At 27.8% G+C, this 20,843-nt stretch overlaps 5 protein-coding genes across 5 annotated transcripts; 2 read left to right on the top strand and 3 right to left on the bottom strand.

Annotated features, from left to right (window-relative positions):
* The first annotated feature begins 5,486 nt into the window (after positions 1–5,486).
* Positions 5,487–8,063, top strand: OCT59_023326 (Mitochondrial inner membrane m-AAA protease component). Its single transcript, XM_066131990.1, has one exon. It carries the CDS (start codon positions 5,530–5,532, stop codon positions 7,969–7,971), a length of 2,442 nt encoding a protein of 813 aa, XP_066006697.1. The 5' UTR covers positions 5,487–5,529; the 3' UTR covers positions 7,972–8,063.
* Positions 8,064–8,279: 216 nt separating this feature from the next.
* OCT59_023325 (uncharacterized protein) lies at positions 8,280–9,959 on the bottom strand. Its single transcript, XM_066131989.1, has 7 exons — positions 9,560–9,959; positions 9,302–9,492; positions 9,136–9,238; positions 9,034–9,065; positions 8,866–8,962; positions 8,616–8,792; positions 8,280–8,436 (listed from the first exon to the last, which is right to left on the bottom strand). The coding sequence occupies exons 1-6, from the start codon at positions 9,938–9,940 to the stop codon at positions 8,649–8,651; spliced, it is 948 nt and encodes a 315-aa protein (XP_066006696.1). The 5' UTR covers positions 9,941–9,959; the 3' UTR covers positions 8,280–8,436; positions 8,616–8,648.
* Positions 9,960–10,082: 123 nt separating this feature from the next.
* On the top strand, positions 10,083–12,860 carry OCT59_023324 (uncharacterized protein; the record flags this gene model as incomplete). The annotated part of the gene is made up of 12 exons (XM_066131988.1): positions 10,083–10,280; positions 10,513–10,682; positions 10,765–10,837; positions 10,910–11,059; positions 11,129–11,167; positions 11,243–11,301; positions 11,380–11,556; positions 11,630–11,757; positions 11,829–12,328; positions 12,408–12,629; positions 12,707–12,772; positions 12,849–12,860. The coding sequence occupies 12 exons, from the start codon at positions 10,083–10,085 to the stop codon at positions 12,858–12,860; spliced, it is 1,794 nt and encodes a 597-aa protein (XP_066006695.1).
* OCT59_023323 (uncharacterized protein) lies at positions 12,795–13,987 on the bottom strand. The gene is made up of 7 exons (XM_025328550.2): positions 13,875–13,987; positions 13,767–13,789; positions 13,612–13,672; positions 13,495–13,543; positions 13,411–13,433; positions 13,293–13,349; positions 12,795–13,223 (listed from the first exon to the last, which is right to left on the bottom strand). Exons 1-7 carry the CDS (start codon positions 13,925–13,927, stop codon positions 13,070–13,072), a joined length of 420 nt encoding a protein of 139 aa, XP_025166144.1. The 5' UTR covers positions 13,928–13,987; the 3' UTR covers positions 12,795–13,069.
* A 2,571-nt stretch (positions 13,988–16,558) lies between these two features.
* On the bottom strand, positions 16,559–19,508 carry OCT59_023322 (uncharacterized protein; the record flags this gene model as incomplete). Its single annotated transcript, XM_025322489.2, has 4 exons — positions 16,559–16,821; positions 16,899–17,343; positions 17,551–18,923; positions 19,037–19,508. 4 exons carry the CDS (start codon positions 19,506–19,508, stop codon positions 16,559–16,561), a joined length of 2,553 nt encoding a protein of 850 aa, XP_025166145.1.
* Between the last annotated feature and the right edge of the window lie 1,335 nt (positions 19,509–20,843).

The raw sequence follows: 20,843 nt of genomic DNA, 5'->3' as shown, positions 1-20,843 counted from the left end.
ACGAATCTAATGGTAGTAAAATTGCATTTCTAGAATTAATACTTGATGAGAAATTAAGTAAAATATAAAAATAAAAATATATCATTTATATTTTATTTAATTTTTTATTAACTATTAATCTTAGAAATGTAATTTTACTATCATTAGATTCGTCTTATTGAGACGATTCCAATGAGCTATATTTCATTTTTTTCTGATCATTGAATCAAAAGTTAGCAAACTGCCTGATTGGTGACGGTATTTGGCGAAAATGCCAATTGTCACCAATCAGTCACCAATCGGTTACCAATCAGCTACCTAATTGGTGACCAATTGGTGACTGATTGATGTCTGATTTTTTACTTTTTGACCTGTGTTGTTTACCTAAATTAGCAATTTAATTTTCACTATATTCAACTTGCTGTTGATTAATAGCAAATTCTTTACACTTTCCATATTTCTTAATAGTATTATCTGCAACTATCCAAATATCAAAATGACATCCAATAGGCAATTCTAAAGGGTTAGTTATTATAAATATTTCAGAATTAAATAAAGTTATTACTGTTAATGTTTCAAATGTACAATATACAAAATTGCTTTATTAATGAAAGTTAATAAAACCAAATAAAATTTCACAAGAATATAGCAATTTTGATCGATTTCACTTTCCTTTATAAGTATTTCCAAATCAAAAAAGTTATCATATTTACTGATTTGCGGAATTTGCCAATTATTAGTTATGTAGCACAGTATTGATTAAAATCGATCAAAATCCATTTCTACATAAGAAAAAATATTAAAAAATATATAAAAAAAACTTTTAAGACCTCTTCCAAAATATTTACTTCTTTAACCCAAAACCAGTAAAAGAAATTTCTAGAAAAAAAGGAAAAAAATATTATAAAGTTAGTTTATTAAAAAAAAAAAGAAAAACTTTACAAAATCCAGAATATTTAATGATTTAACGAAAAAAAATTAACTGAAAAATAATTAATAATAAATATCAAATAGATTTTAATTAAACAACTAGTAATTAATATATAATCTAAATTTGCTAAAACATTGTTATTAATATTTAGAGTTATTTATTTATTAAAATATTTTTTTTAAATAATTTTGCTTTCTAAATAAATTTTTTCTATAAACTATAAAAATAAAAATAAAAAAACAGCTTCAAGTTGTATCTAATATAAAATAATTACTAATATACTTGCAAAAATTCTCAACTTACTTAATGTAAAAATTGGTTGAAAAGTTGATGGGAAAGTTGATAGGAAGTTTAATAAGGAGTTTATGAAAGAAAAAAATTTTTTAACACTACTTTTTTGTTGAAGTAATTTCTTGATATCTGTCATATGATTATGTAGTACAAGTGTGATCATTTTTGTGAAACTTAATTTACCTAATTTTTATTAAATTATTGTCAAATTCCTTAATTCAAACAAATTTTGTTAATTCCACAGATTGGCAGATATGTCAATGATAAGATTTCAAGTATATAATATACTATATATGCCACTCAAATTATTTTGGACTGCTGTAATTATAAGTAAAATTCCAAATTCAATTATGACATCCCAAATTATTTTAGCACTTTACATAGTAAATTATATATAAACTGAATAAATTACGACATCCCAAATTATAATTATGGCATACCAAAATAATTTGGACAGCATGTACAGTATATAATATATAAAATTGAAATTTTCTAATACTAATAAAACTAAAACAAAATCTAATAAAGCCAAAGTAAAGTCTAGTAAAACTAAAGTAAATTCTAACAAAACTAAAGTATAATTTAATGAAAAAAGCAACTGTTTGTTCACAACTCATCATATATAACAACAAGACTAGTCAAAAAAAATTAAATACAGTAAATAAAGACAATTTTAAATACTACACTTGTTTGTAATAGGCTTTTTAAGATTCTAATAATGGAAAAAAAATTATCTGGCAGGTATTACAAAAAAGAATAACACATCATTAGTAATAAATAATGATTATCGTATGATGGTTCACAATTTTCAATTATAAAAATTACTTTTTATATGGGATAGTTATAATGTAAAGATGCGCTAAAAATTAAAATTAAAAATTATTACTATTTAGTTTAGTCAATAATGAAACTGAAATTAATTGATAATGAAATTGAAATTTTTAGCAAAAAGAGTTTAGCCAGATATCAGAAAAAAAAAATTTGTCAAATAAGTCAAAAATAACATTTAAAGCCATTTTTAATATTTTAAATAAACTTGCAAAGCAGATAAAAAAATATATAATATTATATATTTTTTAATAAAATCTGTATATTAAGAATTTTTTTTTTAATTATTGCAGTGTATTTTGCAATTTTATTAAAGTAAAAGTAATAAAAAAATATATATAAAAGCAATATTACTAAATTACAAACCTTTTATCATATATAATAGTACTTTATATAATTATATCCAATAAGTAGATTTTATTTGAGTAAGTCATTTTTAGCTATATAGCAGTATTAGCATTTGACTGTAACTAAGCTAATTTATTTGGCTATTAGTCAATTTAACAGATCAGCCAAAAACAACAGCCAAAATTAGCAGTTAAAATACTATTAGAAATTAATTATAATCAAATTTTTTTGGCTAAGATTTACAAATAATATTAATATAATGTTAAAAAATTATATTATCTTATATCTAAAATACAAATATTTTAAAATGTTATTTAATTGTAAATCTTTTATTGAAATATTACCAGAAAATTTTAAAGTTATTAAATTTTATTATTTACTTTATTTAAATATATAAATATTTTGGCTAATTATAACCAGTTAAAATTTAAATTTGGCTATTTTGGTCATGGCCAAATGGCTAAATGGCCAATAGCCAATCTTAGCCAAATGGCTAAAGTGCTAACACTGCTATATAGTATAAGGCCAAGACCCCAAATAATACTAATATAACTCACAAGTAAATTTTAAGTATCAAAGTAAAAATACATTTTATGACATAACTCTATCAATATTGAAGTTAGGAATTCGATTTTACTATCATTATAATCTCCTCATCGAGACAAATCCAATGATATAAATTTCATTAAAATTGAAATACTGGTTGTGTTAAAATCAGGGGTTTGTAGGATAATAAAATTTTGAAAATACCCCTGTAATATGCAACTTTGAAAAATTTTAATATAAACTCTACACAAACTCAAATGTGAGTTGTATCAGTATTGTTCAGGGTCCTATAAGGCCCTACTTTTAACATTATTAAGCATTATAAAAAAGCATTTGTTTATATAATAAAATATTTATTTGTTGCTAAAAATAATTATTTAATGGAATTTTTAATACTTACTGCATTATTTTCTCATAAAATATATTTACTTTAATACTGTAATTTTATTAAAAATAATTCAAGAATTTTTTGACTTTTTAAATTATTACTATGTAAATAATTGCAAAAAATTATTAACCAAACTTAAATATACTAATATAGTTTAATATAACTTGTGCTTGAATTTTATTAATTTTTATTGCAAGTTACTTTAGAGAATACCAGGTATTCAAGAAAGAATTACAACAAAGTGCAGAACTAACTAATACAAGAACAAATAATCTTCCAAAAAATACATAAAGAGAAAAGTTAAAATTATTAACCCCTACTCTCTATATAAATAATAATAGTTACCCTTTCTTCCAAGTAATATTTCATATAAGGTAGAATCGATTATGCTATATGTAATCCATTTAGTAGATCAGCACCTTACCCATTTCTAGAATCAGTCTAATACTTCTAAACTACCATTAGCACCATTAAAAACGCATAAAATTCAATTTTCTCTATTTAACTACATACTATGGATAACAAATTTACTTTATAAAAGTCTTTAGTAACTTTTTAATGTCATGCAATTCCAACAGGGATACCCACCTCATTTTGAACGATCTATTGACCTAAGATCTACCTAAATAAATCAAACCAATAATAGTCCAACATGTAATCAACTTGATCAGCATATTACAAAAACTGCGGTATTCAACTAACCTGTCACCTTCCTTATCACCCGAATGATCATTGATTTTGAAAATGTAATACCAAGTTACCATGACAATCAAATTTTCCAGTATTTTTCCACCCCTCAAAGAAAATAAGATTATGCCAAAAAAAGTAATCAAGAAAAATGAAAAACAAAAAATAAAGTTATAAATCTCAGAAAAACTTGAAGTGCAATGAGAAAAACCTAAGTAAAAAATACCAAATAAAGTATACACCTCAACTCTGTCTTTTTATATTAGAAGACCAACTTCCCATTAATAAATATCAACTAGTAAGAAATATATTGGTCAATAAGCTTTTTTCAAGAAATAACAGTCCAGCCTGCTAATCACTTGGCTAGTTAGACTTTAAAGGCGTAAGAACTAAGACGCATTACTTTTTAACCTTTCAGAAAGCCCAGAGGAACATTTGTATGGAACTGCCATCTTACATTATTGTTGGTAACTCCAAGACTCATAATAATGGTTCTAACTCAATATAAGCCATAAGAAGTTCAGGTGAAACCAAAGACCTCAATAATAACTTCATAAAACATCTAAAAGTCCTTGTACTGTCACTCAAGGCAAAAAGTCCTTATACTTTTCATCCAAAACTTCTTGGGAAAAAATGGGCAGAGCCCAATAGAAAAGAAAGTATGATGATCACTTTAAATGTACTAATATATAAAACCCAGTGGTAAATTAAAAATAGTTTTAATTTGCATATTTCAACTTCATCTGATTTATAACTGAATTCTTGTTGGAGATTATATATATTTCAAGTGCATTAGTTTTTTTAAATATATTTTAATTATATTAAATTTGTTCAATTCAACCTGTAAAATTATTTTCATTTAAATAATATAGCAGCAAAACCTACATGCAATAAAAAAAGGGTATATTCTTTTATTTCAAGTTTTTAATATTATAAAAAGTTGATAAACTGATTTTTCAAAAGATTCAATAAAATTGGTTGCTTCCTATAGGTATTAAGAAGATTCATCTTTATTAGTAATACAAAAACAGGCTTGAATAATTTGTAAATCATTCTATTGGTAGAATTATTGAATTGGTTGATAATATTTCTTAATTAAAGCTATTAATTATTTTATCAAAAAAAAAAAATAGAAAGCTGCTTTTAGACTAAAGAGCAAATTTATTTTAGAGAATGTAGAAAAATAATAATCACACGGTTCTGGGTATAACGTAATAATTTCATGAGGAGTGGAACAGCAATGTTTTTTCTTTCGGGAAAAAACCCTGATTATTCTCAAACTATATAATATAGAAATATATGTAAATAGGGGGCACAAGTAAGACTTACATTCTAAGTATAGACAGGGATGCCTTGCTCGAAGTATATTTGGTTGACTACAGAAAACCAAGTTCAGTCTATCCGTCAATCAGCTATTTTTCCGGAGTGATATTAATAAACGTGACGTAAAAAAAAAATAAATTTCTGATCATAAATCGATTTTATATTTTATTTAAATAATTACCAGTTTAAAATTCTTTTGAAAGAAAAAATGAGTACTTATATATTTCGAGCGGGTGGAAATCATCTTAGAATGACAAATGTTTACATAAGTACTGTCAAACAAGGGTTTTATTTAACTAGATCTTGTTCATACCTTACTAATAGAAATATCAGACCTATAGAGAGAAATGGTAAAAGTAATTTTAGTAAACTAGTAACACCAAAAAGTGCAAAATTTTTTAATATTGAAAGAAGTAACTTTTTAAGATTATACGCTACTGAAACAAACCAACCATTTAGTAAAGAGAATAAAGGGAATGAAAAAAAAACCGAAAATAATGAAGAATCTAAAAATTCCGATAAAGAAAAAAGGAGTTATAGCGATAGTGAAATTAAGATTCCCAAAGGATTTGAGAATTTTTTTAATAAAAAATCACAAAGATTGAAGCAAAATGTTAAAGAGCAAGCACCAAAATCTACTCAAAATAACTATAAAAGTGAACAAAAACAATCTTCAAAACAACCTCAAAATGTTAAAGATTTTAGTATGCAATTAAATCTTAATACATTACTTCCACTTTTGTTCTCCGCATATATTCTGTATAAGATTACCAGCGGTGTTGATAATTCTCGTGAGATCACATGGCAGGAATTTAGAACAACATTTTTAGATAAAGGTTTAGTGGATAAATTGGTAGTAATTAATAGGAAAAAAGTTCGAGTACATTTACATTCAAATGCTACAGGGCAAATGTATCCAAACGCTCCTTCTTTACCCGGAACAACTTATTATTTTAGCATAGGATCCGTGGAAGCATTTGAACGTAAGTTAGATGATGCTCAAAAAGAATTAGGAATTCCTTCCACAGAACGTATTCCAGTAGCATATCATGATGAAATTAGTTTGATGAATACACTATTACACTTTGCTCCAACATTACTTTTGGCTGGAGCATTATTTTATATTACCAGAAGAGCTGGTGGTGCAGCCGGATCACAGATTTTCGGAATTGGAAAATCTAAAGCTAAATTATTTAATCAGGAAACAGAAGTCAAAGTTAAGTTTAAGGATGTAGCTGGTATGGATGAAGCCAAAGAGGAAATAATGGAATTTGTTAAATTCTTGAAAGATCCGACTGCTTATGAAAGATTGGGTGCTAAAATACCAAAAGGTGCCATTTTAAGTGGTCCTCCAGGTACCGGTAAAACTTTGCTTGCAAAAGCTACTGCGGGTGAAGCTGGTGTCCCATTCTTAAGTGTATCAGGATCTGAATTTGTTGAAATGTTTGTTGGTGTTGGTCCGTCTAGAGTACGTGATTTGTTTGCAAACGCGAAAAAACACGCACCTTGTATAATATTTGTGGATGAAATTGACGCAATTGGAAAATCAAGGGGGAAGATAGGCCAATTTGGTGGAAATGATGAACGTGAGAGTACGTTAAATCAATTACTCGTAGAAATGGATGGGTTTGGTTCTAGTGAGCATGTTGTTGTTTTAGCTGGTACTAATAGACCGGATGTATTAGATCCTGCTTTAATGCGTCCAGGACGTTTTGATCGACATATTTCCATTGATAAACCAGATATTAAAGGCAGAAGTGCAATATTCAAAGTACATTTAAAACCAATAAAAACCGGGGAAAATATTAATAACCTTTCAAACAGATTAGCCGCGCTGACACCAGGATTTTCTGGTGCCGATATAGCTAATGTGTGTAATGAAGCAGCTCTTATTGCAGCTCGTTATCAAAAGGATTCAGTTACTGAGGAACATTTTGAGCAAGCTATTGACCGTGTAGTCGCAGGCTTGGAAAGAAAATCTCGTGTATTATCACCCGAAGAGAAGAAGACTGTGGCATATCATGAAGCGGGACATGCAGTTGCCGGATGGTTCCTTGAGCATGCCGATCCTTTATTAAAAGTTACAATTATTCCTCGAGGTGTTGCCGCGCTTGGTTATGCTCAATATTTACCAAAAGATCAATATTTATATTCCACAGCACAATTATTGGATCGTATGTGTATGACATTGGGTGGAAGAGTGTCGGAACAAATCTTTTTCAATATCATAACTACAGGAGCACATGATGATTTACAAAGAGTCACCAAGTTGGCTTATGCTCAGGTTACAACTTATGGTATGAATCCGAATGTAGGGCCATTATCTTTCAATAGTCCTAATGATAATGAACCTCAATTCCAAAAACCTTATTCTGAAGAGACTGCTAAAATGATCGATGAAGAAGTTCGTAAATTGGTAGCGTCAGCGTATGAAAGAACTGTAAAATTGCTTACAGATAAAAAAAATGATGTTGAAAAAGTAGCACAATTGTTACTATCGAAAGAAGTATTAAATCGAGACGATATGATATCATTATTAGGGAAAAGACCTTTTGTTGAAAAGAACAATTATGAAGAATATTTTAATCCTAAAGAAAATACACCACCACCCCCATCCGCTGAACAATCGCAGTCATCATCAAATGCATAGTTTTTTAAATGATTAATATTTAGTATATCTAAAATATATTACTTAAATGTATGCAAATCACTTTTGCTAATTAAATTATTTATCTTTGAATGTGAAGTATCTTTATGTAATTTATAAGCCGTGAAATTTGAGATTATCATTCCCACCTATTTTTTTAATTGATTTAGTTTCCCCACTTCATTCCGTCTCTTCATTAGCTCGACTATAAAAAAAAAAATTTGTTTAACTTCGCCTTTCTTTCTAACGTTAAGCGGAATTGTAGGTTAATTTTGATTGAATTACATGTTAAATTAGATTCGTTTATGTCATTACTCACTATTATAACCTTTTATTTTTTTTGTGAAAAAGTGAAAAAGTGAACTGTCAATGTAATCGAAATGATCGTTATAGATATAGGCTATTTAAGCGTGATAAGCAATGAGGTGAATGAGAGAATGGAGTGTTCGTTTATTTTTGTATCATACACTGGTAAATAGATACAATATACATTAGTCAATTTAACATCTTAGAGTAAGAAAAGTAAGAACTAACTACTACATATATTGTTTATACAGTTGAAACTCGTGTAAATACATGATAATTTATCTCATGTATTGTTATGTATTATTATCTCATATTAACTATAATATTTTCATTCAACTTACCATTCCAAAAAATATTTTACAAATAATCATCAATTAGAAGTTTGCCGAAGGACACATTTTTTTAACGGGACAGTTGGAACATTTTGGGTATTGTGGGAAGCATGTAGTTTGTCCAAATCCAACAAGCATCGGGTTTATTTCATACCATAATGATCTTGGAAGCCAAGACTCTAATAACTTTACATTACAATAAAGTATTATTAACTGAAAAAGTTTCAACATGATATGCAAAAATATTTTTGATTTTTACCTTTCGAGTGGCTTCTGGACCAGCTTTTTCTGTATTACACCAACCAAGACGATTCGTTATTCGGTGAACATGAACGTCAACACCTATGCCTTCATTTCTGATAATAAATTCGTAAAATAATTTTACAAATTGATATATATTAATCTAAAATCGATCAAGATTGCTTACTGTTTCCAAGCAACTTGCATACAAAGATATGCCTGTGATTTCATATAAAATTTTTTTAGACAGAAAGTTTATTACAAAATAACATTCTAAATTAATATAAACCATCTTTGGTCCAACTCCAGGCAATTTCTTTAAACCTTCAACAGTATTTGGTATATCACCGCCATATTCTTCTTTACATATTTTAGCTGATTGTTTAAGATATCTGAAAAAGGATCAGATCATGAATAATTTGTTAAATAGCAGAAAATAAATCTTCCGTACTTACGTGGCTTTTTTGCGGTGAAATCCTACTTTAGAAATGCATTCATCCAAGAATTTTTCATTAGCTTGTATCATGCTATCTAAGTTTAATCCTCCTGGAAGTTTCTGGCGAAGATTTTGAACTGCAGCGGCAGTAACATGATCTTTGGTTTGTGAAGAAAGCATCAAAGATACAAGGGTCTGAAATCTTGATGTCTAAAAATATTAAAATTTTCGTTCAATGTATATTGTTACAATATAATTTACTATAATAAATAAGCACCTGTGGTGTAATATTATCAGATGGCTCATCAGCCAACCTTTCACATCCCATTGTATCTACAGGAGCTATGATGTTTTTGCGATATTCTTTTATAGCATTATATACTTCTTCCCAGCCGACTGGCGGAATTGGTGGTTCCTTATCAAATCTCTTTTCTAAAGTATTCGCACTTATATTGATCGAAGACTCTTCTGCTTCAATATTGGTATGTTTACGAGCTGTTTTAAGTGTCACTGTTTTACTTAATGAAGAGGACTTGTTAAGTTTGTTTGTTTCGATAACGCTTGTTTTCGAACTGAAATATTTTGAAGTTGTGCTCGAAGAGATGGTCTCAGTATAATTTACAAAATCTGTTGCTAATTTATTTCTTGTTTTTGGCATTTTTCTTTTAAGTGAAGGTGACGCATTCCCAAAATTTTTTTACTTTATGTCATGATTGTAGTGATGCAAGATCATGCAGTGTAACGCAATTGTTTTTTTGCTGATAAAAATTTATTTTATCGCTTTAGCTTTGTAAATAAAAATGGAGTTCAAAGATCTAGATCCTAGACTTTCTCGTGCTTTATCAAAACTCAACTTTCATAAGCCAACTTTAATTCAAGCAAAAGCCATCCCGTTGGCGTTGGCGGGAAAAGATATTTTGGCGCGGGCCCGTACCGGAAGCGGAAAAACTGCTGCTTATTGTCTACCTATAGTTCAAAAGATCTTGGTTAACAAAGAAGTAAGTAGTAACTTTCATCCAATTTAAGCTTGAGATATATCCACATCCCTTAATAACTTAGTACGCTAAAGTAGCCAACTTGCTCTGATACCCTTTTTTATATTCAAAACTAGAATTTACAGAGTGAGGACTAAATTATAATATTATTCAAGTTTTCAGTTTTTTTTACTCATGTATTTATTTGATAAGAAGTAACTAAAATAAAAATTATTTCGATGACTTTTATACCCAGGCTTTACCAGAATCTTCTTCAGAACGTATCACAACGCGTTCAATCATCTTAGTCCCTACTCGAGAACTTGCTGTTCAAATAACGAAATTCTTGAGTGATTTATTAATATATTGCTCAAAGGATGTGAAAGTCGCCAACCTGGCTGGTAACATTCCTGTGCAATTACAAAAGTAATTTTAATTTTATATTAACTGTTAATTATTTCATTTATACATTTATTCTGTAATAAATTAATAATTTGTTCTTCTAAAGGTCAATATTACTAGAAAAGCCGGATATAATTGTCGCAACACCGAGTCGTGCATTAGCACATCTCGAATCACAAGTATGCTGACAAGAACAAACTTTATACAAATTAATAACTATCATTTATACTTATAATAAATCCTTTTTTAAGTCTTTAATCGTTTACAATAGTCTAGAGTCACTTGTTATCGATGAAGCAGATCTTATTCTCTCATATGGTTATGAAGAAGATCTTCAAAAGATTTTGACATATCTTCCAAAAATATTTCAAAGCTTATTGATGAGTGCAACACTGACGAAGGTTATATATATATATTTCTCAATTTTAATCATTTCACTTATTAAATTTACTTTTCTTCTTTCCTCTTAGGATGTTGAAAATTTAAAACAACTTTTATTACGAAATCCGGTATATAATTGTTTATTCTACATTATTATAATTTAAGCTATATCAATCAACTATCTTACTTTTCATTAAATGAAGGCTATTCTAACGCTACATGAGGAAAAGGAAGACAATCTATTAACACAATACGCCGTGAGGTATTATTAATGCTCGATAGATTTTTAGATTTTATCATTATTTTTATTAAGATTATAATGTTTTTATTCTTATATTAGATGTTCGGAAATGGATAAGTTTCTTTTGATATATGTTATATTGAAACTTCGGTTAATTCATGGAAAATGCATAATATTTGTTAATGACATTGATCGATGTTATCGACTGAAATTATTTTTAGAACAATTCTCAATAAAAAGTTGTGTTTTGAATTCAGAATTACCCTTAAATTCTAGGTAGATAAATTTTGCATTCTAAACAATTAATAAATTATTAATAGTGTTTCGACTAATCTTAATTATATATTAGATATCATATAGTACAGGAATTTAATAAGGGGGTTTATGATTATATTATTGCAACAGATGAAGGAGATTTTAAAAGTGAACAAGATACTGATGACGAATTGGACGAATTGGACGAAGAAGAATTTGAAGGCATGTAGACTATAATTATCTATACTTTTCTTATGAACATTAGTTTACTGATAATTATTTAATTAATATAGATTCAGAATCAAATGTGGATGAAGAAGTTCAAACGAGTAAAAAATCAACATCTGAAAATAAAAGCAAGAAAAAATTGCGATTACAAAAGAAAGATAAAGAATATGGAGTATCTCGTGGTGTTGATTTTATAAATGTGGCAGCAGTTATTAATTTTGATTTTCCAACTTCAGCAAAATCTTATACTCATAGGGTAGGGCGTACTGCTCGAGCTAATCAGAGAGGAATGAGTTTAAGTTTTGTTGTTCCCAAAGAACTTGTCGGACAGAACAAGAATGTTACGTGTTCAACAGCAAAACAGGATGAAAAAATTTATTCTCGTGTAGAGAAAAAACAATCTCTTACAAATTCTGTAATAAAACCTTATTCATTTGAAATGAAGCAATTAGAGGGATTTCGTTATCGTGTGGAAGATGCATTGAGGGCGGTTACACGTATTGCTGTTAAAGAAGCACGGTTGAAGGATGTTAAATCAGAAATATTGAATTCTGAAAAATTAAAGGTATAAATTATAATTTAAAATTTGTAATGGGGTTTTATTTAAGATAAAGAGCTAATTGTTTATATATATTATATTTAAGGCGCATTTTGAGGATAATCCTAATGATTTAAAAATTTTGCGTCATGATACTACAATTCATCCGGCAAGAGTTCAACAACACATGAAACATATACCTTCTTATTTAATGCCAAAAATTGCACCACCTTCTGGCGTTAGTTCTACACAAGAGGATAACGAAGATTTAGGGTCTATCCCTTTTCGTAAGAATCCACCAAAACGATTATCCAAGAATCGCCATAAGGTATTTTGAAATTTTTCATCAAATTATGCATTTTATCTTTTATTAAAGAAATAAATCTTAATTAATATGTAAAATAGAAACGCAAAAATGATCCTTTAAAAACTTTTAGAATTAGTGATACCTTTTCAACTAATAAAAGACAGGTAAAAAATTAACTTTTTTTTAACATATATAAATAATTTGCAATAATTTTAATTTTTATTCATCGATTTTTTATAGAGGAAGAAATGATTGTAATAAAGAAATATAATTTTTTTAATATCATTATCTAATACAATAAATGAAATATTAAAAATATTTCAATTATATATAATACATATATAAGCCCGGAAAAATAAGAAAATTTTAAAGTCCATTTAAACTACAAGCTTTTTGGAGTGTACATATATATTATGTTCTTTCCATTCACCCATTCATTTACTTCATATAACTCATTACTACTAAACACCAGTACCTCCAGTGAGTTTACTAGAAACATGATTCTGATGTTTAAGTGCAGCTATACCATAACAAATTCCAGCAATAGCTAAACTTAAGCCAGGCATGACGTAAAATGCTGATTTTGTTACAAATATAAAAATTACAACGGAGAACCTGTTTTTTTGAGATCAGAAAAATTGTCAATCAAATCTTCTTTAATTAAAGAACATATATCTAACTTACGCTAAATATCCTATAGTTCTAATTAGGTTATTCTCAAATATCCTAATGAATGCATCACTAAAAAAACAAATCCATTAGTGAACGTAAAATTATGGGAATTTACATAAAAGGAACTTACAAATTCTGGCTTGTCGGACAGATCTAAAAAAAAAAAATTTATTAAAATTAAGTATCACACTTAAACTCTGATAAAAAAACTCACCTTCAAACAGAATGGCACTTCAATAAATATAAGAATAAAGGCTAAAATCCTATATAAAATCATTAGAAAAAATATATTTTCAAATATGGAATAATTAAGATAGATAGAAAGAAATACCATGCAATAATTGCAAAAACGACGAATGTAAGGAAAGCAAGGCCACCGGCAAGGAAAAGGACTGAAAAATAGCAAAAAATAATAAATTAATATAACAACTAAATAAAAAAGAAGAAACCTAACATTTCAACAATTATTATGATATAAATATTTACAAGGTATAGAAAGTATACCAGCCCTTTTAATAGAAATAAATAAATAAATAAATAATACGTTTATGAAATATATTCAAAGCATTATACATGAATTCATGTGTAACTTACCATTGAGCATAAATCGAAAAGTTTCTAGATTTGAATTCTTCTATAAAACCCATATTTTTAAAGACGTAAAGAATTTAAAGAATTATAATAATAATTGCCCGAACATTTAATTATTCCACGTGTATGTAACGTAATTTTACTGAAATTGTATTATTCACGTGATAAGATGTACAATTATATATTGAGGAGCCATTGTTGTGAACGATTTTCCACTTCCACGTGATTTTTGTTGCGTTTAAAATTTAATTGGCTCAATTGAGTTGGTTAACATTTAAAAAAAGAGAAGATATTTTTTCTTAAAATATTATATAAAATGAAAATTATTTTATTACTTTTACTTAAAAAATAGCTCTCTCACACTTTATTAAATTTAATAAACAAATGAATAAACCCTTCTTAAAGACAATAAAAAATTCAAATATTTCATAAATACTCAAACTAGTTTGATTAATTTGATAAAAATTAATATATAGACAGTTCTTCGCCTGCTGAATAACATTACTTAATCTCTAAAGACTTGTTTTATTTAACAAAAGTACCAAAATTACGCTATAAAGTGAAAATACCACCCGCGCGTGGCACAGTAATTCCATACAAAAATATTAATATATTTCAAGATATTTTGATAAAAATTAATATTCATATCCGCCGAATAGCATTATTTAAGCTTCCCAGACCTACTTCATTTAACTAAAGTATCAAAAATTATGCTATAAAATTAAAAATAAATGTAAACAATTAATTTATTGATACTTTTTCACAAATATTTAAGCAATATCAATAAATAAATATTTCCATACCTGTTAAATCATAACTACTTAGCCCACTCAAGTCTGTCATTACGCGTTTAATGTAAAGAATTTTTAAAACTATTTAAAGCTTGATCGCTCCACACACAAGTCACGTGGGGTGGGAAAGTGACGGTGATACGGAAGGATTACAAGGGTCACGAGGATCACAAATATCGTCACGTGATAAATCACATGAAAAAGAAGATTACGTAAAAAGATTTCATCTTTCTTTTGCATCTAATCAATCAAAAATATTATAAAAATATATTTAGGGAACAATATTGAAGCTTATCAAAAGATCATTTTATGTAACATTAAGGATGGCTGTTTGTTGATTCATGTTAACATGTGGATCAAAAGAAGCACTTTTTTTAGTGGTTCAGTTCGAAATTTGTTTGTACAAAATATTTGGCTATGTTCTTTTCTAACATAAGCCTGAGTCAAGATATTTGTAATCACTCCTGAGTAACAATTAGTTTTGTTAACTATATTTGACTAATTAAATTATGATTGGATATCATCTATCCGAAATGGGTTACAAATATGTTATCTCATGTATATCAAAAACCACACGATAATATGAACAACAAACAAAACTTGCATTGTTTAAATCTAAAATTAATTGTTTATTTGTATTTTTAATAAAGGTTTTTAAAAAAATCTTTTTTATATATATATATTTTTTTATAACTTTATTTTTTTTTTACTTGATCTAAACAAATTTGGCAACCAACAACATCACTTTCGATTAGCAAACAATTTCTTGGTTTGTGAACGATTACGACCAGTTTTTTTTTGAAAAAATTTTTTCTTTTCTTTTTAATAATTATTAAAAAAAAAAATTTATAACATAAAAAAAAAAAAAAAAAAAATACTCTAACGAATAAAAATTAATTTTAGTATTACTATTATTACGTATTATTTTATAATTAATTTGCTTTGATGCTTTTTTACTTATAATTAAATTTCCTTAATTTTAATTTTGTATAGACAAGATCAAATCACAACTAAATAAATGATCAATTTCGAAAAAAAAAATTTTTTTTCTTTTTCTTTTTCTTTTTTTTTTTGGAGAATTATAATTAATTTCATTAGTTATAATTAAAAAGTTGTATCTACATTTTACAATTTGTAAATTGTCCTTTCAGTCGATATTCATAAAAATCTTAAAAAATTTTTTGGTAAACTATATAAAAGGGAAATGTTGTTATGGCGTAATATATATGAACGGTTTCGTGGATCGATCACCACGTTAATAAAAATAATAAATAAATAAATAAAAATGTCCTGGTCGTTTCTTCTTAGTATCGTGTTATTCGAAAAAAAAAAGGCGAGAAATTAGAAAGTAAAGATTATAAAACGAATTACGGAATAATCGGAAGTTATTTTGTTGATCTACGGATATATATCTTGCTTTTTTTTTCGCTCAATCGTAAATAAAAATCGAATATGAAGGTGATGGAAAAAAAATATGAAATGTGAATCTAGTTACAAAAAGAAAAAAAAATTTACAATAAAAAAAACGAAATTATATTCTATATTAAAAGGGGATTATAATTTTAAAAAAAAAATTTGATTTTTTTTTGTACGGCATATTATAGAAATTTAATATCTGTTCAATGCCGAATAATAACCCAAATCCAACAATTATATTTGCGGTTAATCTCTCTGTCTCGTTATTACATAGGAGAATATTCTTCCCTAAAATAATATGAGAAAGACATTGAGAAAAAAAAAATAGTGAAAAGAAAAAATATGTATAATTTAAAAAAAAAATTTACAAAGCAAAAATCATTTTTTTTTTTTTTACAAAAAAATTTTTAAAAAAGAAAAAAAAAATAGAATGAAGAAGAAAAAGTGCAATTTTATCCCAAAAAAAATTCTGTTCTCTCTTTATGAACAGATTCCCAACCCACTAAATCCACTAACAACATATCCGGTTCCACAAGACGATTCACTTTCATGACGATTAGAAGAAATTGGTGAAGAATTGTAAGCTGATTGTGAATAACCACCAGGTGGTGTCGTATTACCAATACTTGGAGTGGAATCATTAGAAATAGTATTTGACTCTATACCTCCATCAACATCTTGTTGAGTTGGAGAATGAAAAGGTGAAGTGGTAGGTGAAGCATGAATGGTAGGCGTGGAAATGCCTGGATAAAATTATTAAAAGTTAACATTGAATATATTGAATGATTTACTAATGTTGACCGAACATTTTAATACTCACCAAAAACATCAACTGGTGATGCAGATGGTGTGGCGGGATGAGGTTGATAATTTTCATTTTCTAAATGTGTCGTATTATTACTATAATGTTTATGTTGCCAAGCAGAAGTTGTAGTAGCCTCATGACCGCTAAATGGCCAACCATCTTCATCATTATTAAGTAGTTCTGCACAACCTGACCCTTGATCCTTTCCAAGTACAGGAAATGGATTATAATCAACATAATGATTAGGCGAATGTACAGGGGTTCCTTCACTGTCAATTAATGGGGATGTTATATTTGTAAATTGCCCTAAATCAACATTTGGAGATTCATTAGGTGTTTGACAGAGAGGAGAAACAGTTCCGTGAGGTGGACTTGGAAAAGGTGTATTAATTTGTGTTAAGAATCCGTTATTAGCAGCTGTACCTGGTGACATATGTAGAGTAGTACCATAGGACAAGTTCTGGAATTGATCATTATTAAAACGAGATGAGGTTATTTTCGTACAATTATCAGCAGAAGGTAATAATGAGGTAGGTGATGATACAAATTCGGAAATTGGTAAAGATGATTTAATAATTGGGGGAGACAATATCGAGGGAAGATTATTGGAACTAGTGATGATAAAATCATGGTTGTGGATAGGACTGTTGTTGATTATGTTACCGACCTTACTTCCAGCACCCAAATTAGATAATGTAAACATTGAATCATGCGTTTGTTGATGATGATGTTGATGATGTTGCTGTTGTTGTTGTTGTCCATTTTCAGGACTAGACCAATAATCCATCATTGATAAACGATGTGAACTACAAGTATTTGCATGATCTTGTAATACATGTAATGCAGTAAATTGTGAATAACGTTGAAATAAAACAACGATCTTATCATAATGTTGTTCAGCAACTTGACTCGTTTCCTCGTTGCCTCTAAATTTATTTAAAGCATGGATCATTCCAGCTTGAAGTAAACACCAAGTTGTACAATTAAGGAATCCTCTAAAAGGAGTAGAAGCTGTACGAAGAATCTTTTCTCCAATAGGGGTAACTTGAGCCGCAGCTTGGGTACACTTTAGTAAAGATTCAAAATTAGCTATATACCTCCTATGTAATAGGATAATAAATGAATGATATAGCATATGTAAATGAGTTGATTGGGTGGAAAATTTATTAGAATTTCCAATAAGTGTATCCGTTGATTGAAGGGGCAAGTGAAAAGCCCATGTATGAATTTGTTCCTCAAAATTTGCAACAATATTGTCTTGATTATAAGGAGAAGCGGATAATTTTGAAGAGAAATTATGTTTTAATAATAAATGTAACATCCTAGTAAATCTAACTTGATGAACAAACTCATTAATAGCACCATTTGATTTTAATTCAGGTTCATCAATATCAATATCAGGTTCAGGGATTGTACATTCATCTTCCTCGATATTACTAGCCTTCCCAATACCACAACAAACTAATACATCCACCATAAAAAGAGACCACCATAATCTTTTTCTTAAATTTTTATGAGAATTATCAAGAAGTGGATCCTCACAATCTTTATTTAATTCTAATTCAAGAGCCATCCTATTTGCCATCCCAATATACATCCACCTACGAAAATATCCTGGGGAAATACCAGAACGTCTTGTATTATGTTGTTGATAAATTGACATAAGAATAAGGGCAGCTATTGTAGACATTCTAGGAGCATCCATAAAATCATCAAGTAAAGCACGAGCTCTATCAAAATAAATCCATCCACCTGTTTCATGAGTTTCAGGATCGGAACGTACAGAAGGACGTTCAGAAAATTCAGCCGAAACAGCAAACATAGCATTAAGTAATAAAGGAGATGGTGGATCATTAGCATTCTCCCTTTGTTGAAGGAAAAGATTTTTATTGAGAACTGGAACATAAGGATGAACATTGACCCAATAAAGTGCTAATAAATGTTCAATAACATCATTATTTGGCATAACTGGATTGTCGATTAAAGGCAGTTTTGGTTCCGGTTTAGCAACTGATATGGAATTACTTTGCCAATTTGCGGCTGTAAAATATTTTATTTTATTTTTTTTTAAAAAAAAATGATTTATATTAAAATGGAGCCGATCAACGTAATACGAGATGAATATGGTAATCGAAAAAAAAAAAAATTCATACATTGTGGAGTGGTAGTCATAGTTGGATTTGGATTAAAAATTCCTTGAGTGGAAGGAGCAGAACGACGAGAAGGAGGTAAATTTGGAGGTAATTGCTCAACTTCTTCAATCGGACGTTTTCCACGACCTGAATTGGAGGATTGTCTAGTGGAAGTACCAGTTTGTTGAGAAGACACGTTAAGAGAATTTGAATTTGTTGATTGAGAAGAAGATTGATTATTTCCAGAACCGCTACTGCTTCCACCATTATTATTATCATTATTTTCATTGTCATTTCCGTTCCTGCTCGGCTTCCTCGGTTGCCTTTCGATTTTAACGTATGTACAAGCTGTAGCGTATTTCTTACAATTTGCACAAGGGTTTCTTCCATCACATCTTATCTTACGTTGACGGCAAAAAGAACATGCCATTTGAACCCGTTGACGTTTGATGAAAAAGGGATCATCAATCCATACAACGGAAGAATAGCTCATTTTCTTTAAATTTTTATCGTTTCCTATCAGATAAATAAATAAAAAAAGAAAGAAAGAAAGAAAGAAAGAAAGAAAACAAATAAATAAATATAATTGAAAAAAAATAAAAAATAAAAATTTAATTTAAACGATAATGGTTTAAATTTATTAATGAAAAAAAATTACTTACAAAAAAAAAAAAGGTTTAAAAATTATTTTTTTTTTTTCAAAGAGAAATTTCTCGTAAACAAATAAAGGGTATATATATATATATTATTATATTTATTACCGTGGGTAAAAGAAAAAAAAAAAAAAAAAGGAGAAACAGTAAGCTGAGATTTTTTTTAATGTTTACTTTTTTTAATGACGAATTTATATAAAAATCTAAGAAAACCGATTAATATAAATTCGATTATCAGATTATTATGAAATGAATGTTGTGTATGTATAATAATAGCAAATAAAAACGATGCAATACGATAAAAAAAGAAAAATGCGAGGGAAAAATCTAGAGGACGTGATTTATTTAACAATAACAATATACGAATAAAGGTCTTCAGGATTAGGAAATAAAATAAAAAGAAAGTGAAAAAAATGATTCGGTTGGTGAATAAAAAATGCGTGTATAAGCGCGTATGGAGAAATATCTAGTGGTTATAGTAGCAAATGTTGTCTGCACTCTATGTGTACTTTGTTTATATAACGATACAAACATTCAAAGCGCATACAACCAAAAAAAATAAAAAATAAAAAATAAAATAAATAAAATAAATAAAATAAATAAATAAATAAATAAAAAAAATATTCTAAGTTGTTGAAATTTTTTTTTTTATGATAAATAAAATAAAAAAAAATGAATATAATAATTATAATAATTTATATATTTTATATATACATATTATATATAAGATTGTACTCGATCAAAACCGTTGGAGAACAGTTCGAAACATCAAATTATTGAAAGGATCAAAAGGTAGATAGACAATATATATACAGTTTTTAATGGAAGATCATTTTATCTTTTTGAATACTAATAGGGAAAATACTACAAGCTTTATTTGCGTTTACAAAAAAAAAATAAAAAAAAAAAAATTGTAATACTGCTTATACAGTAAACCGAAAGGAAATGTACAACAAACATATGTTTACGAATTTTTTTTTTAAATAAAAAAAAAAATAAATAAACTAAAATAAACTATAAGTTGTTACTTTTTTATACTTTAAAATAGAATCCGTTACTATTGTTGAAATTCCCAATCATAATGACATTTCAAAACCATTTATTTATACAGTGTAATTAATTAGACATTCATATAACTTCCCATTTACAAATAATTTAACATGATTTATTTAAGA

This window comes from Rhizophagus irregularis, chromosome 32 (genome assembly GCF_026210795.1).
Source record: "Rhizophagus irregularis chromosome 32, complete sequence".
Lineage (NCBI taxonomy): Eukaryota > Fungi > Glomeromycota > Glomeromycetes > Glomerales > Glomeraceae > Rhizophagus > Rhizophagus irregularis.
The sequence above is the reverse complement of the archived record's forward strand: the minus strand, read 5'-3'. Positions and strand labels throughout refer to the sequence as shown.